Source organism: Ctenopharyngodon idella, chromosome 6 (genome assembly GCF_019924925.1).
Source record: "Ctenopharyngodon idella isolate HZGC_01 chromosome 6, HZGC01, whole genome shotgun sequence".
Classification (NCBI taxonomy): Eukaryota; Metazoa; Chordata; class Actinopteri; order Cypriniformes; family Xenocyprididae; genus Ctenopharyngodon; species Ctenopharyngodon idella.
Genome location: NC_067225.1, coordinates 33,187,716 through 33,206,943, shown reverse-complemented (window position 1 = coordinate 33,206,943; position 19,228 = coordinate 33,187,716). Strand labels below are relative to the sequence as shown.

Sequence of the window (19,228 nt, the reverse complement as noted above, 5' to 3'; positions counted from 1 at the left end):
GAAATAAACAGAATAAAATAAAAATAAATTAAATTAAATAGACTTTTTAATAGGATACCTTATTTTTACCTAAACTTTCCTTGCATCATGAATATGCACATATCTTAAAGGGTTAGTTCACCCAGAAATGAAAGTTCTGTCATTTATTACTCACCCTCATGTCGTTCCACACCCGTAAGACCTTCATTCATCTTCAGAACACAAATTAAGATATTTTTGATGAAATCTGATGGCTCAGTGAGGCCTGCATTGACAGCAAGATATTTAACACTTTCAATGCCCAGAAAGCTACTAAAGCCATATTTAAAACAGCTCATGTGACTACAGTGGTTCAACCTTAATGTTATGAAGCGACGAGAATACTTTTTTGTGCGCCAAAAAAACAATATAACGACTTTATTCAACAATATCTAGTGATTTCAAAACACTGCTTCATGAAGCTTCGAAGCTTTACGAATCTTTTGTTTTGATTCAGTGGTTCGGAGCGTGTATCAAACGGCCAAAGTCAGTGGTGAACCATTGAAATTTCGAATCACGTAATGAAATCATGTGACTTTGGTGCTCCGAATCCCTGATTCGAAACAAAAGATTCGTAAAGCTTCATGAAGCAGTGTTTTGAAATCATCCATCACTAGATATTGTCATAAAGTCGTTTTTTTTTTTGTTTTTGTTTTTTTTTGGCACACAAAAAGTAATTAAGTAATTAATGACAGAATTTTCATTTTTGGGTGAACTAACCCTTTAATCATGACTACTAATATTAATAAAAATGAACTTTTAAGTCATGAATATCATAATAAAAGGACTTGATGAGGGTCTAGAGGGGTCACATGGGTATACGTGTCACATGACTATAAAATGGCCCCATGCATGTATGCCACAGACTGATTTTTTAAAAAGAAATCATAATAAAAGAATATTCTGTAACACTTTCTATGAAGACCATGCTTATAATGATTCATAGCCACATTTATACTTATTTATAAGTATTACTATTCTATAAATATATTTATAAAGACTCATTAAGATCTATACTGCATTATAAGAACAGTTATAGATACATTTATATTATTATTATAATTACTTTTAAGCCATGCATTTGCTTTTTCAATGTGAACGCTCATAAGTCATTATACACTGATTTATAAATGATCAAATATAAAATAGTTCCAGAGACACTTGTTTTCTGTATTGTTTTCTGTACTAGTTATTATGTCGTTAATGCCGAAAGTTTGCATTAGAGGTGATGAATGGTAATTTTGATTTGTTAAAATCTATATCTCCTCAGCCATTTGCATGATATTGCATAGCAGTTTGGAATTATACTTTAAAAATATTGCAGTGTTTTGCTAGTATGTAACATTAAAAAAATATACTGTTTGTATTAATGATTTCCATTTTTTTTATTTCAAGTACAGGAATTGTTTTTCATTAGTTACATTTACAAGTAAGCAAATAAAATGTAAGATGAGCACATATTTGTGATTTCTTAATTTGTGATTTCCTTGATTTAGGAAAATTGCATCCTATGTTTTCACTTTACTTAAAGCCAACAATGATGCATTTATAGAGATTAATAACTATTTTTACTCTCAATAAGTATTTATAAGAACACAACACGGCTATTAATAACAATATATTCACTAATTTGACAGAAATAAATCTGAATAAAAAGTCATTGTAACTGATATAATAACATTATAGCAATGCAAGCTGCATCTTTATAAATACATTCATGGAACCATTCGACAGGCTAATTAATATTTATAAATCAGTGTATAATGAATTATGAACATGCATTGAAAAAGAAAATGCATGAGTTATAAGTAATTATAAAAAATAATATAAATGTAACTATAACTGTTCTTATAATGTGGTATGGGTCTTAATAAGCCTTTATAAATATGTTTATAAAATAGTAATACTTGCTTATAAATAAGTATAAATGAAGCTATAATTCATTATAAGCATGGTCTTCATAGAAAGTGTTACTGAATATTCCTCCACTTATGCCCACATTTATTTGTTTATGAACAAATTAGATTTTTTTTTACCATTTTCAGCTTTAAACCCCACAAAAATATAAAACATTCAGAATATGTATAAACTCTTTTTAATATTTGTATTCACCAAATTGATACTTTATTTATACATAAATGCATAAGCCTGGTGTGGATCCTCTACTGTCAATTTTTTGTTTTATAAGAATATAATAATTGAATAATTCCTGTTATGTTTGATGAGAATCAAAGAAAAAACTTTGAAAAGTGAATGCTTAACTTCATATAAATGTCTTATATAATTTTATCTATCTTCTGGTTATTATAAAGCAGTGGCCAAAAGTGATGTCCGGTCTAGGAAAAATAACATATTCACCCTTTATTTAAATATAATTATAAAAAATGCGTTGAAGATTTTGTAAGTGTATTCCGTAATTGTGCTTGGAGTCAATTGTTTTATTTGTGATAATAACGCAATGAAGCACGACAAATTGTGCGACATAATTTTTGTCCAGCTGTCATACAGAAAGATTATAAACACATGCAAAAACAAGAGAGAACCAACGAAATATTAATAACTGATTATGTTGTATGTTTTTCTATGCATTTTTTAGCATAGTAAAATGAAACCTGTAGTTGTAGTTTGCTTTTCTTTGTCAAATAATTTTGTCAGATGAATACCTTCATTAAGTTTAGTGTTTTGTTTTTCCCTCATATTTAAAATATTTTCCTCGTAATTTGATGGTTTAATTGAACTTGTCGGGTCATTAAAAAAAACTCATACGGTCATCACTTTTGGCCACTACTGTAAGTGTGTGTGTGTGTGTGTGTGTGTGTGTTGTTCTTGTTGTTCTGTAAACTTCTTACAAATATTTGACAAATGATATTCAAAACCACAAAACAAATGACATTACAGCACATGTGGTGTATCATGGTAGATGAATTTCAGCACCGTGGTATATATCAAAGCACCATGGCCTTATCTGATATCATAACTGTGGTATTTTGGCATATCATTTATTTATAGTACATTTTTAGCATGGTATATTTTGTGAGGGTATTATTTTTATCTCAGATCTCAGCTGTCAGATCTAAAGCACAGACAGCTGAAGCCCTTCATCTGAAAGTCATTTTCAGACTGCTGCTAATGCTGTGAAAGAATCTTGAGTTTGCATTGACGGGACAGTGTGAAACTATTCATCCTAATTACAGAAGAAAGGCTCTAATTAGTCTCTTTATACGTGGAAACGTTTGGATTGTTCCTCAGCAAACACAATGATCCAGATCCAGTGCTCCTCACTGACTTCTGTACAAATACAATCACTGATTCTGCAGTCATTCAGCACAATTTATAACTGCACTGTTGCTTCACTTGAACACTTACAGATCACTCACCTCTATAGCTTTAAATTTGTCTCCCTCTAGTGGTGTAATTATTCTTGAAATGCCCATATATTCCTATATATTTAAAAAAAAGTTTATGTACACATAAACATAATAAAGCACTACTTAATTTCTTCTTAACCTCCTGCCTATACTAGTGAAAAATGAACACAAATAAATAGCTTAGCTTAGATGAATACTAAATAGACATTTGATTTTACTTATGAAAACCTATTTAGACATTTGATGAGCAGGTGTTGCTGTAGACAAAGTTCAGCAATTGAATTGTGTTTTAAAGTGCTTTATGTAAACCAACAATAAAAAGACTAGGAAATAGTGCTGATATACAGCAGCAGCACTGAGACTTTTCACTGTTTGTATCACTCCGCTTGTCTGTGTTTATTTCAAGACAGACTTTTGCTGCAGTTTCATACTTTCACCAGTAGATGGCGACAAGTGTCTGTATCAAAAGTGAAAATTGAATCATTTATACAATCGAGTCGAGTTTCATGAACGAAACATTAGGCTTGTTCGAGATGCATAAGGAGTCATATGCTCTCCAATCGCTCTCGCGGTACTTTGATGTCATGCGCCGATCGGTCTGTGCAGCGCCGATGCATCTCGAACAAGCTTGATTAGATGCGAGGATTTTACAGCGACTTTTGCTGCAGTTACATAGATACACCAGTAGATGGAATGTATTAGACCTACACTTGAATACTGAATCATTCATTCGATCGATTCTTCAACATCACTGAATCGTTCAGGAACGAGGCGAGTCTTTATGAGTGCGTCAACGATTCGTTCTAAAACGATTCATTCGGGAAGGAACGCACCTAGATCCGGTTGCTTAAACTGCTCTTAAAAGTTAGTAATCTATTTTTTCTCTTCAAGACTGTTCATAACTATGTTTTAAGTCAATTACATAGAAAGGTTCAGTCTAATTTGAATCTGAAAAGGCTGGTTTTGTGTTACTCTCCTCCGGCTCTTGCTTTGATTGAATCTATTTGTGTTGTTGCCAAAGTCTGAGGCCATGAAACTGTCTTACAGGCCACAAAACTGTACTTTGCATAATTTATATTTAGAAATATATTTGCGTCCCTATGTCCATGGAATAATTTCACTATTTTTGCTAGATCAAAGGTTGAGAAATACCAAGTCTTCCATCATTATTACAGTTAATTCAGTGATAAAACAAAACAGGTCAGACTCGTTTTTCTTTAATAAAGTTACCAGTCATTTGTTTACTCGCCAAAGCCAAATAATGAACTATACTAGATAAATATGTATAAAATGCACCTTTAAAAAGGTTACGAATTTTCTGCATCTTTTCTGATTTTTAGCAGATTTTTAATTGGGTTTGAGCAGTGCTATAGCTTAGTGTACATAGTTATGGATAGTCAGTATTATTTATAATAATATAATATAATAAACAAAGACACCGTTATGAAAAGTACATTTTGATATGTACTGTACCACGGTATAGACCCTTTTCACATTTCCGGGTTTCTCAGAAACGGAAGTCGTCATAGTTGGGTAAACTTTTATAGCAGTGAATGAGAGACTTCATTAAATATATTTTTTGTGTTTTTATTTGCACAAATACACCGTCACTCCCACAGCCGCTGTATTAGAAACACCCTCACAGCAGCGTTAACTAGTTTCTGTAATGTGATGCAAAGATAATATGAAACTAAGTATAGTGTTATAAATGTACATACATTAAATATATATATATAATTTACTTTTGTGATCAAAGCTGAGTTGTCAGCATCATTACTCCAGTCTTCAGTGTCACATGATCCTTCAGAAATCATTCTAATATGATGATTTATTATCAATGTTGGAAACAGTTGTGTTGCTTAATATTATTTTATAACCTGTGATACTTTTTCAGGATTCTTTGATGAATAAAAAGTTAAAAAATATCAGCATTTATTTAAAATAGAAATCTTTTGTAACAATATACACTACCGTTCAAAAGTTTGGGGTTAGTAAATTTTTTTTTTTTCTTTTTTTTTTTTTTTGAAAGAAATTAATACTTTTATTCAGCACGGATGTGTTAAATTGATAAAAAGTGATAGTAAAGATTTATATTGTTAGAAAAGATTTATATTTTGAATATATGCTGTTCTTTTTAACCTTTTATTCATCAATGAATCCTGAAAAAAGTATCACAGATTCCAAAAAAATATTAAGCAACACAACTGTTTCCAACATTGATAATAACTGAGTATCAAATCATCATATCAGAATGATTTCTGAAGGATCATGTGACACTGAAGACTGGAGTAATGATGCTTTGCATCACAGAAATAAATTATATTTTAAAGTATATTAAAATAAAAAACCATAATTTTAAATTGTAATAATATTTCACAATATTATTGTTTTTTCTGTATTTATTATGAAATAAATGCAGCCTTGATGAGCATAAGAGACTTTGTTCAAAAACATTAAAAATAGTAATGTTTCCAGACTTTTGACTGGTAGTGTATATATAAAAAACTTTACAGGATTTATGATATTGATGACTGTTAAAACGCATCATCACAGTCCGTGAAAAGGGTCTATTCAATGAATACTATAATTATATGTCATAGTATTTTCTTATTCTGCGATATTTTTCAAACCATACAATATAGTATTGAATTTGGTTATGTTAGTGTATAGCCTATATATATATATATATATATATAATTTTTTTCCCCCAAAATTCTACAGTACGGCTGTGTGTGTGTGTGTGTGTGTGTGTGTGTGTGTACATTTGGGGGTGTTATATGAATATTTGCATTTTTGGTTTGGGTGTTTTTATACCATCTGCTCTCATAATCCTTCATGTCTGTCTGGAGTCTCAGACCTGTCGTATGTCTGTCTGTGTAACTTTGCTGTGTGTGTGTTTGTGTGTGTGTGTGTGTTTATTTTGTATGTATGTTTTTATCCACATATAGACACAGTTTCAGCATTATTATGCAGTATGATTTGTTATACTTCATCTTTAACTATTTTAATCAACGTTTCTTTAAGTCTTTTATCATTTTTAATGATTTTTATAATTATGGCCTCACACACAGAATCCTTAAAATGAAAAGGTTAACGGTGACACTTTACAATAAGGTCTGATTTGTTAACATTAGTAAATACATTAACTAACAATGAAAAATATATATTTTAAAAACATTTAATAATCTTTGTTAATGTTAGTAAACATAATTGTTTGTTCATGTTAGTCACATTAACTAATGCGAAGAGATACAACTTCTAAAATTAACATTGACTAATATTCATAAATGCTGTAGAAGTATTGTTCATTGTTAGCTCATGTTAATTATGTTAATAAATGGACCTTTATTGTGAAGTATTACCAGATTATTAGAAAAATCATGACAAGCCTAAAAGAAATGTATATTTATATCATATATATTTGAACCTAAATCTTGATTTTTGATTTAAAAAAATCCATGTTTTGTTAATTGAAATACAGCTGAAATAAAATATAAATATTAGATTATAAATGTTGCATCAGCAACTAACAGAAATAAGTTTGAGTTGAAGAACTGAAAATAAACCGGAAAACTGAGCTCAAACTAAAACTGAAAAAAGTCATTAATAAAAAAAGACATAAAATTACTAAAAATTAAAATGAACACTGAAAATATAAAAATAAAAGCTAACTCAAAATATGAATTCAACTACTAAATTAACACTAGTTTATGTCCAGTAAAATTTAATATCAACCTTTAAACACACTTTATTTCCTATTTTCCAAAGTGCCAAATTCAGTTTGTGTGTGTGTGTTTTCCTGATAAAAATGAAATGTAAATGTGTGTGTTTGTGCTGAGGAGGTGCTGTATGTCAGTGGACGATAAGCCGTCCCTAGTGTCCATCTGCTCATATATAATCTTACTGTCTTGAAGTGGCGTGTGTGTGTGTGTGTAGATGTCTTTACCCTGGAGGGTTAACCAGGCGTCTGCCTGCTGACCTCTCTGACCCCGGGCCTTTGCTCAGACCTCAGGAGAACAGCAGGTACACAATCACACACACAGGAGCAGAACAGCAGGAGAATAAGAGCTGAGGGGGGCGATGTAAAGCTGCTGCATTGTGAAAGACCTGCTAATGCACTGAACAGAGCAGTGACAAAGACACAAGCCCAGCTGTCAATCACACACACACACACGCTGGCACGAGTCACATCAGCAGGGCGACTTCTGCCATTCGGACTAACGCATTTCTGTCTTTGTTGACATAACGCACGCCGCCTCATTTGCCCGTTACAAATTATCATCACAAAGGCCTGCTGGGTCACAAACGTGATGTATTCATAGACCGCACACTTATTACTCCGTCTGTCTGAATCTGCTCCTCCTCACAGTCTTTTCTCTTTACTAGCCATCTGATGAGTGGTCAGTTCACACAGGTGTAGAGAATCTCATTAACATATACTGGCTGTCTTCATGTTCAGCACTGCATCTGTTGTTTTAGCACAGGGGTTTGTATACTCTGTATCTGTTGCAGTGAGATGTTTAAGTGTAGGAGGAAGAGCATCTTTTTCATGCGCATCATTCGGGCTCCCTCTCTGCAGGACGGCGGGTGTTAATTTGTTGTTGTTGGTCAGCAGCTGTGCCGCACGCTCGAGAGCAGGTGGCGACTCGCGAGGGGACGGGGAAAGAATGAGCGGCATGTGTTCGTGTGGGAGGCAACAGGAGGAGGGGAGAGAGTCTCATCCTGTTTGGAGACACGACCAACATGGATGGACACAGTTGAGCCTGTGCCACACCAACACAGAGATGAGAGGAAAACAGTTTAGACACTATTGATTTTTAGGGATGAGTCAATGTCGTCTTTGTCACCTTTTTTGTAATTCAGGGACTCCCACTATATTCTCAGACACGTCAGGAACCCTGTTTACATTTGTATAATAAAAATAATAAAAAAAACTATTAAATCACATATTTCAGTTAACCACTTTAGAAATAAATTTTGATATATATATATATATATATATATATATATATACAGTCAAACCAAAAATTTGATTTTTTGATATTTTTGATATATTTTTACTAGTGGGTTCAGGACACTATAGTTCATTTCTGTAAGTGAGGATAGCAAAATAAAGTAAACTGTGACATATTATACCCAAAAATTCTTCATACAGTGGACTACCAATAAAATTGATAAAAATTTGGAACCAAAAATTATTCAGACACTTTGACCTGACCATGTTTTGCTTAAGTGTTATCTGACATAATTAAGATTATTTTTTTCTGACACAGTTTAACTCTGAGATCTTGTCATATTTTATTACCATTTTTTTAAACTATAGTGAATAAACTGTAATAATGAATGAAATGTTCAAGGTGTCTGAATAAATTTTGGTTTGACTGTGTGTGTGTGTATATATATAATATATATATATATATATATATACACACACACAGTCAAACTAATTTCTAATTTATTTTCTAAAATATAATTTAAATATCAGTGTTGTTATTGTTTAACTAAAACTATTAAAATTGTTCTAAATATTTGAATTAAAGATAAAATAAAATAAAATAAAATATACATATTAGATGGAAATACTTAAATTTAAAAAAAAAAGTGAACTGTTACCTTGGCAGCTGACTAAAATAAAAAATATAGTACTAAAATAAAGCTAAATAGAAATATTAAAAAATAATAATAATAATAATAAAAAAAAATTTAATTAATAAAAAATGAAAATATAAAAATAAAAGCTAATTCAAAAGATTAATAAATACTGTATAAGTATATAGATAATAAAAAAGGTATATAAATAGTACTAAAATAACATGAGCTCATATTGATTGAGAGTCTGTATGGAATATTTATTTTATAACTTTATTTGTCAAGTGAACCTCAACAACCTTTTACCAACCTACTTTAATTTAATAAAAAAGCGTACTTTAATATATTTAATATATGCCATGGTCCTGAAATTCATATTATGGTACATTACCAATTAACCAGAGGAACATACGCTGTAAAAAAGAATTATTGTTTTAACTTAAAAAAGTAAGTTACCTGGTTGCCTTGAAATTAAAAATTTGAGTTACTACAATGAAGGCACTTGGTTTAATCAACAAACTCAAGATATTATGTTATCTGAACCACATTAATTATTAAAGTTGATTTGATTTCATGATTTGTTTTTTTACAGTGTATTATCATGGTATTTGTTTGTATGTGTAGGTCATTTGATTTGGAAACGTGCAAATGGTAATACCTTTTTTTTTTTTTGGACATGTCCCATGGTTTTACCATGTTTTCTGGAAATAATACCAAAGTGATGCAATGATTTTAAACATGTATTATGGTATATGGCACTGTAATCATTCAGTAGGGTACCATAATATACATCAAAGTACCATATGGTACCATCACTGTACCATGGTATCACCACAGTGCTTTTGGTAATGATCAGCAGAGTCTCTGTAGCTCCACCTCCAGTAATGAACATGTCAGAGATACACCAGTGTTCAGACCCCCATCATCACACACTGAGTCCGTGGATCTATCAGTGCTACTGGAGATCGGAGAACTACCAAACCACTCAACACACATCAGCTAGAGTCTGTCAGAAGAGCTCAGAATGGTCGGGATCCCGGGCGCGTTTCAATGTAAGTGCGCTACTGTGTCGTGATTGAGCGTGTTTTGTGCCGTTCTTATTTGAAATTAAGACACATCGCGACAGGTCAAAAGCAAACGATCAACAGAACAGCGAGAATGACACATATGTTGTGGTGTACGGCGAATTTTCCATGGTATGCACTAATTAGAGTCGCTATGGTTTTTACTGTAAGCAAGCTATCGTTCATGCAAAACGTATTCTTGCTTTGCGACTGTATTATTATTTGCAAGTCTGCGCATGCGTCATACGAACAGCGTCTCCGGGTCACGAGCGTTCGAAACTCCCGCGTTCCATTTGTTTGAACGTCAGAACGCTTTCTGTGTGAGCATTAAACAAAATGAATGAAACATCACAACACATTTAACATAATACATTCATATGCAACAACAGTTCATGAAGCTTAACTGTGGTACTTTAGTGGCAACCAAAGCCTTTTTGTTTACTATATCATTAAATTGTGCTCTTTTTAATCAATTTGCCAATATTTTGTACAATGTTTATGATGCTGTCAGAGAGTAATACCACAGTATGTTAGGTTACCACTGCACTGATTACCATATATTCATATATTTATGGTAAAATGATATTACGTTTTCATTTTTATGTCACTAAAAGTAATATATTAATTTAAGTTATAAAGTACTTAAAAATGCCACGGCATTGCCATAGATTTCTATGGTATACCTACTGTATGCTTATGAAAAATCATGGTACTTTTCTGTAAGAGTGCAGACCAAACAAAGTTGGTATTACTATGGTATTCTTGAAATATCATGTAAATGGCACCTTGATATCATCACTGTATTTTTTTGTAAGGGTGGTGTTACCATGTTTTTTGTTGTTGTTGTTTTTTGGGGGGGGGACATGTAGCTATCATGCTACTCCCATGTTTTTTGTTTGTTTGGACACTAAAATGATATGCATATCATGGTATTCTTTGGTGTCCTTGGTGTAGCATGTAAAAAAACTACCAGCAGTTCCCATACTACAGTATCAAAGTACCGTGGTATATTTTCATGCTAATACAATGGTTTCTGTTTGGTTATGGCAAGCTGTCTGTACAGCATGGTAAGCCAGCTCTAATCTGTTTTGAGGGTCTGAGACGGACCCTCTCTTGTGTCTCACTGGAGGATTTGGCATTAATCCCTTCGGCAAAGTTTCACACCATCTGGACTTCAGTGCAGCTCAGTGGACTGATCTACAGGAGGCCCGTGTGTGTGTGTGTGTGTGTGTGTGTGTGTGTGTTTACAATGAAATGTCATGGTGCCACAGCAGCGCTGTCGGGGTCACTCGTGCTCAAGAATAACGCAGGCCATTGTTTTATCCCTGGGGTTTGTTTCTTTGTTTCTTTGGCCTGGACTAATGCATCTATCTAATAGCTGATGATGTTGAAGATCATGTGATGATGATTTTGACCACTTGAGGGCGTGATGGGCTGTAGTTGGATGAGTGTTGGTGATTGACTAGTCATGAGAGTGCATATCACACTGCCTGTGTCCATTACAATGGTACATGTTTTTTGTGGATTGTGAAAGTACCATGTAAACACCATGGCACATACATTTGAGTACCATGGTATATCTCAAAGCACCACAGCATTATCATTATTACTGTGATCAGTGTTATTTTAGTACTACTATTATAGTATTTATTAATGTTTAATTATATAGTATTTATTAATTGCTTCAGATGGTAAAACAATGGTACTTGAACTATACCATGGTACTGAAACTCATGTAGCACAGTATTCCAATGTATATCCCAAAATACTGTGGTAAATGTCCAGAAAATTTGCTAAAACTATGTTACATGTCCAACAAACCAAATCATGGTAGTACCATGGTACTTTTTTCTAAGTGTTGTTTAAAAAACACGGTAATACCATGGACCATTTCCAAAACATCAAATTTAAGGTTTTTTGTCCAGCATCCTGGGAACTTAAATGCCTGTGTACATCCCTCTTTAATGAGCCTCTCGTGAGTTTTTGGTGCAGATCCATTTGGAAACGTGAAGCTTTAGAACTTTGGTGTAATTTTCCCCTTCAGCTTTGGCTGGGGCTCTTGAAAGACGGGAAGTTTGTGTGTGTGTGTGTGTGTGTGTTCGGGTGGTTAGATTCCGATCCTCTGACTTGAAGAAAGGAAACACAGGACAAAAGGGCCCTTCAGGTTTGAATTAGCACTTTAATTGCTCTTGGCTCTTGCCGTCGGGGTCTCCAGCGCTGGCAACATGGCGCTCCGGTCGCGTGGGAGAGTTTGTGCACGTCAGAAAGAGAGAGTAAGAAGAGTGGGGAATGAAGCATGGGTCTTCACTTTGGTTTTAGCAGCTGTTAGTGTTTAAACGAGGCAGTCTTGGCCTGCTTTGGCCTCACGGTTCTCCTCTTAAGCTGCTGAGAGCTGCGTCCTATTAGCAATTAACCAAACCCTTTGAGTCCCAACTATAATAAAATGGACTCTTAGTGCACCCAATTGCAAATACTAGAATATCAGACAGCCCTAACGTGCACTTTTATTCCTCTGTATGTGGTTGCAATGCCATAGAGTGTTAAAACAGCGTTGAAGATGTCAGACGTCCTCTGATAAAGTTAAATATGACTCTCAGTGTGTGTATGTGGGCGTCATTGACCCCGTTCTTGTGTTTAGCCGCTCAGCAGGCCATTTTTGCGGGAGCGTGTACTCGCTTGTGTGTGTTGGATGGATTATCTCGGAAGGGAAACACAACGCAGTAATTGACATCAGCTCCACCAGATGTTTCTCGTCGCCCACCGCTGCGCGGACAGGCTGTGGAAGATTGAATCCAGATGTCGAGGCTCCACAGCGAATAGTTCTCTCACCACCAACGAGCGACTGTTGCCCAGAATGTCAGTTTTTGCTGGAGACACGGATTATTACAGGACCGGACCGCCTGGAGTCGGGCCTCTGACCCCGTTTAGAAAAGTCCATTTCAGATTTCCTTATGCTGCTGATTACACCCGTCATGAATATTAACCTCATGTGTTGACAACTGTCTTTGTTTTGATACACTTCATTTAGCCTAAAAATGAAAATTCTCATAATTTAGTCATTATTTACTTGCGCTAATGTCCTGCTGCACAAAATCTTGCCCTCTTGCTCTTGAATCTCATGCATATTCTTGTTATGCAGCACGTTTGAGCTTCAGCAAGAACCAGTGAGGTTCATTCTCGTGTTACGCAGCACGTTTGAGCTTCTGCAAGAACCAATGAGGTTCATTCTCGTGTTACGCAGCACGTTTGAGCTTCCTCAAGAACCAATAAGGTTCATTCTCGTGTTACGCAGCACGTTTGAGCTTCAGCAAGAACCAATGAGGTTCGTTCTCGTGTTACGCAGCACGTTTGAGCTTCAGCAAGAACCAATGAGGTTCGTTCTCGTGTTACGCAGCACTTTTGAGCTTCAGCAAGAACCAATGAGGTTCGTTCTCGTGTTACGCAGCACTTTTGAGCTTCCTCAAGAACCAATGAGGTTCATTCTCGTGTTACGCAGCACGTTTGAGCTTCAGCAAGAACCAATGAGGTTCATTCTCGTGTTACGCAGCACTTTTGAGCTTCCTCAAGAACCAATGAGGTTCATTCTCGTGTTACGCAGCACGTTTGAGCTTCAGCAAGAACCAATGAGGTTCATTCTCGTGTTACGCAGCACTTTTGAGCTTCCTCAAGAACCAATGAGGTTCATTCTCGTGTTACGCAGCACGTTTGAGCTTCAGCAAGAACCAATGAGGTTCATTCTCGTGTTACGCAGCACGTTTGAGCTTCAGCAAGAAGACAGCAAAGACTTTTTCTGCTGTTTTTGACAAGCAACGATGCGTTTTGTTGTCTTTTGTTTTGCAAATTCATGGTTATCAGCTGATCTGCTTGTTGCGAAAACAAAGCAATAGAAGTCTGGAGGGTTTGGAGTCTTTCTCCTTCTGCACGTGAGTGGTGGGATTATTTCGGGACGGCTGATCGTGCTCTGAACTTTCTGCTTCTTTCTGCACCGGTGGGAGTTTAAAGAGGGACAAAGACGGCAGTCATTGAGGAGTCTATCAGAGGGAGGAGCGTTTAAGAGCTTGTGAAAGGGGCTTATCATGCCATTAATGCTTTTTAAGACCCCCACCATCCACACACACACACACACACACACACACACACACACACACACACTGTTTGAGAATAACTCTTCCACCCGCATTTCTGTGGAGTTTACGAATATTTTTTGGAACTTTCTATAATCTCAGGTTCAGATTCAAGAAGCTTTACATTGCCAAACCATTAGAGATGATGATGCATGGTTGAATCTCTTGGATCAAAAATAAATCAGAAATAAACAAGAAATGATAGAAAATAGTCTCTCTCTCTCTCTCTATATATATATTTCACACCAAAATCAAGCGAAAAAAGTAATTTTGCATAAATAAAATCAAAATGCTAAAATAAAATCTCATTCTCATTACTGTGATGCAAAAAAGATACTTTATTTAAATAGTACACTTGTATAAGTATAAATAATGGCACTATTTGTTTTATTAAATTTAATTCATTAATACATTACAATAATGAGATTTGTTTTTAGCAATATGGTAATAAAAATTTGGGCGAGAGAAATGTATATTTTATTGTCATTAAAACAATGTTACAATGCAAAAAATATCTTAAAGGTCCTAAATAAATATATACACACAATATATCTTTGAAATAATCTTAAAGTTTTTGTGAGATTCAACCATATATGCAATTTAAAAATAAAATGAAATGAAAATAAATCCAGCGGTTTACATTACACTATACTTACACATGTTTTCTTTTCCTCCTGTCTCTCTTTCCAATTTTTTATTTCTCTCTCTTTCTCTCGGGCTGATGGGAAATCCAGCTGTTTTGTGGCCGTCAGTAGCCGATGGACTATAAAAAAAAAAGGGGATAAAAATCGCCTTCAGTCCAGACTGTGAGAACTGACCAGAGCGTTGACATTGAGCCCTGATGTGTGTGTGTGTGTGTGTGTATTCCCAACTGTTTCCCATGCTTCAGGCCATACGGCAGCATTAAACAGGATGTCTGTCACATTTCAATGATCCATTATATTTCTCCTGTAGAACTGGCAGTAGTGCTTCTGAATGAACAGGAGAGTGAATGAGATGCTTTATTTTTGTCTGTTTTTGTGAGTCCAGAATGCTGTAATGATATCTCTCCCATGAAATACTCCCATGAATATGAGTGTGATTTCCAGCATGTGGGGGCAGCGTTTACGTCTCATGTGAACGAATCAGTCTCGTGAGTCGGTTCTTCATAAAATACTGAACAATTCATTAGTTAAGAGGATTGATTCTGTCTGAGAGCATTCTGTTCAAAACCCACTGAGCTGCATCGTTGCCTACATAGGCTGCATACTACCTTAAATGAAACCTCAGAAGTTAACATCTGTTAACAGCTTAACTGATTATATTAGGTTGTTAGGTTTTGAAACTGTGATTGATTTAAAGTAACTAATCATGTTTTGAACTGGTTGAACTGTTTGAGACAAATGATTCACCAAAATGATTCAGACATTCCAGCACTAGTAAACATGCCAAAGGGATTGTGGGAAACGGTGGTCTTGACAAGCCAGAACAGATCCTGCAATCCAACCTTAGGGAAGGCATGCGTACACACACACACACACTTGAGATCCCCTTTCCCTTCTTATCTGCACAACTATAATTAAGTCCTTGGTTTACATTGTAAAAAGCCCCATGGGTGCTCTCTTTCTGTCTCTCTCCGTCTCTCTTTCTCTCCAGGTGTTCTCTATACATACTCCATCTGAACCACCTGCAAACACAGGTGTGTGTGGCTCTAAGTGTGTGTGTGTGTGTGTTTGTGCCAATAACACAGCTGCTCTCATGCCTTGAGGCCAAAAATGGACTGAGAATTCAGAATAAACACAGGTGTGGTGTAGGGGAACAAGAGATATTGACTTTTTTCGTGTTTTAAGCTGTTTTTATACTGCTCATACTGTTTATGATACATGCAATATATATTTGCAAACGCATATACATATGTATGCATGTTTGTATGTATGTATAGAAGTAAAAAGAAGAATTGGGGAGAATGAAATTATGAATAATTTACTGCCATTCTGTGAATAATACGTATGGGTCAATGACGTGACGGGTCATTTTTTTGTCCAAAGGCCTTAATAATAATAAAAAACAAAGATATGACATCCAAAGTATGTGAGGTAGTACAACTAGATCTCTTTTATTGAATCCAAAAGGTTTTAATTATATTTTGCTACATATTTTAAAGATTCTGAAGTGTCAAAAGGTCATTTGGTTTAACTGTCCAAAGGCCAATACAGCCATTTCATTTGTGATTAAAATATGTTAAAATGACATAAATGTATATATTTTTTATCCTGGCATGATTTTATAACATCATATATCAACATAGTGCAAAATGATATTAAAATTACGTGTAGAAGTCGTTGTTTTGTTACGAGAAAGAATGTCTGGAAAAATGAATTTCATTGATGTCATTCGGAGTAACCAATATAAAGGGACCATTTTGGAGCATGCGATTAGTATCATGTGACAGGATGTGACATCATTCAGACACCTGCAAAGGACCACATGGTCATGAAGCAAAGTAACTAACTCTTTATTAACTATTTAAAAAATTAATGTTTTCACTTGTTCATACGCATGTCCCGAAACATCAGGTCATTCGGTGCATCCGCTATAAAACATGGAAAATGTTGTAATATTTTAAAAAACTTGTACCAAATATAAAATGTTTGATTGTCCTTTGCTAGCTAGCTAGATATCAGCCTGTTAGCATTGTTTGAAAATATCGTCATTCGGTGTAACCAAAAGTGTCATTCGGTAAAACCGAAATTTTGGTTAAACCGAATGACTTTTTTGGTGACAAATTTTGTCCATCTTGTAAAAAAATTACAAAAGCAGTGTTAATTGATCATAAAAACCACATAATCACATTGTTAACACTTAATAAAACTTCAAAATTAATTATATCTCCATTATGTTTACAAAAACCTTACTCGTCAATGACCCGTATGTAAAACAGTAACTGTAAATGTAACAGTCTGTAATCTGATTATGAGCATTTTAAAATGTTATATAATCTAATTACAAGTACTAAATTATGTAATTAGTTACTATCCAGCATCGTTTAATTGTATGTAATTCCAATCATATTTGACCTGCTGACTGCTTTTGCTCAATTGTGCGCTGTAGTTTCACATGTTATTTTTATGCATTTAAACTGCAGTATGCTACTATTCCAATCCGAACACAGTCTCTTTCATCGTGTCTCTTTCTCTCATCTTGTGTCTTAGATTTCGTTCGGCATGGATCCCACACAACACACAGCTCTTTGTGTCTCCCCATTACAGCCGTGTTATCTCTTGCATGCTTTCATCCCACTCGGATGAGATTCCAGATGCATTTTATTTCAATAGCGCAACTTGGATCTGATATATATATATATATATATATATATGTATATACACCTCCAAATCAGGCTCAAGGGCACTGCCTACGTCCTTCTTTTCATTATGCAATGGCCGCAGAAAGTGTTCAGACATGTAAATCACACTTACAAATGTGTGAATGTCATTGCACTAGAAAACTACATTAAAAATAAGACATAAAGGTTTCTCATGCACCTAAAAATCTTGATTTTATGCCCTATATGTTCATTATTTTATCATTTAAAAGTCTAAAGTGCTTTTGTATTCAATGCAATGACATTCAAATGTTCTTCTAGGGCCGCTGTATGTCTGTTATTTGTGTTGACTAACCGTGATTATATCAGAATGAAACGATCGTATAGAAGTCTTAAATATAGTCCGGAGGTTGTTTACACGCGAGTGTCGTCATCAGACCTGGTTTGGGATTTGACCTCTTCGGTATGGAGCGGTGTGTGTTTCTCTGTCTGTCCACACAGATGTACTTCACATCAGTTCTTCTCTTGTAAAACAAGGCAGTGAATTCCTCCTCGTCACTTTGAAAGAGATTTTCAGATAAACCTTCAAAAGGTTCACGTCAGATGAAGAGCTGATACCCGGCCTGCTGTTCTCAGACATTTTTAGCGCAACAACAAAAGGTTAATGTGTTATGAAATACAGAAAATGCAAAAGAACCATTTTTGTTTACAAGATTTCTGAATTTAACATGCAGCATATTGAGGTCATATGACAGTGTTGCATAATACTGTTATTTTTGTTGCATACTTCTGCAGTACATTCTGCGCATTATTCACTTCCATTTTGGCATCAAACAGCTTGTATAACAGACATAATAATATTAATTATTTGCATAAACAAATATGATGGTTACATCTTGTTTTAGATTCAGCAAATGAGAATGGATCAGGGTTACTGGTCATTTGATGGCCATTATGTCTGTCTAACAGTAAAGTGTGTTTGTTGTCTGTCTTCTTGGCTCCCCGTGTGGAAACTTTAGGGTAATGTGGCCAAGAGAGTGTGACCCACCTCTCATAAATTGTAAGTGCAGACTCGTGCACACGCGCTCTGACAGACGCTCAAGTGTTGGGGAGTAACTAACTTCTAACTTAGCAACACTAAGCCGGTATAGTGTGACAGTAGCTGAACGGTTTGGGGGAGGGTTTGAACACTGTTTCAGAATGAAAAACAAGCATACTACTTACTGAATACTGCACACAATACTGCATGGCTAGAAATGTTAAAGGTCTAGTGTGTAATATTTAAGAAGATCTATTGACAGAAATGCAATATAATATACATTACTATGTTTTCAGTGGTGTATAAAGACTTTACATAATGAACTGTCATGTTTTTATTATCTTAGAATGAGCCATTTCTATCTATATACGCCGCGGGTCCCCTTATATCGAATTAGCCATTTTGCGCCGCCATGTTTCTACAGTAGCCCTAAACGGACAAACTGCTCTACAGAGTGTGTTTGCTTGACTGGCTACTCTCTTCTGTCTCAGACGACGACGTCTTTGTCCTGTGTCAGCCACCGTAGCTTCTCTATGTGCTTCGAAAGGGAGGGGTAAGCGGTGGACTGAGCCGTTGGTTGTAATTCGCAACCTCACCGCTAGATGCCGCTAAAATTTACACACTGCACCTTTGAATAATAGTTAATAGGGGTAGGCGATATATCGGTAGACGCGATTAACTGGTAGAAATTTGTCAAAAGCTTATCATTTGCATGTGTTTTTAAG

The 19,228-nt window shown here is 35.0% G+C and overlaps 1 protein-coding gene and 1 long non-coding RNA gene across 3 annotated transcripts in view; one reads left to right on the top strand and one right to left on the bottom strand.

Annotated features, from left to right (window-relative positions):
* The window catches only part of LOC127513950 (uncharacterized), a 200,981-nt gene that overhangs the window by 56,324 nt on the left and 125,429 nt on the right, over positions 1-19,228 (bottom strand). The window lies entirely within an intron of this gene.
* The window catches only part of cbfa2t2 (CBFA2/RUNX1 partner transcriptional co-repressor 2), a 37,425-nt gene continuing 28,056 nt past the window's right edge, over positions 9,860-19,228 (top strand). For both annotated transcript variants that reach the window (XM_051896177.1, XM_051896176.1), the window contains exon 1: positions 9,860-10,027. In XM_051896177.1, the coding sequence (XP_051752137.1) occupies positions 10,000-10,027 (28 nt within the window). In that variant the 5' untranslated portion in view covers positions 9,860-9,999. The remainder of the gene's footprint in view (positions 10,028-19,228) is intronic.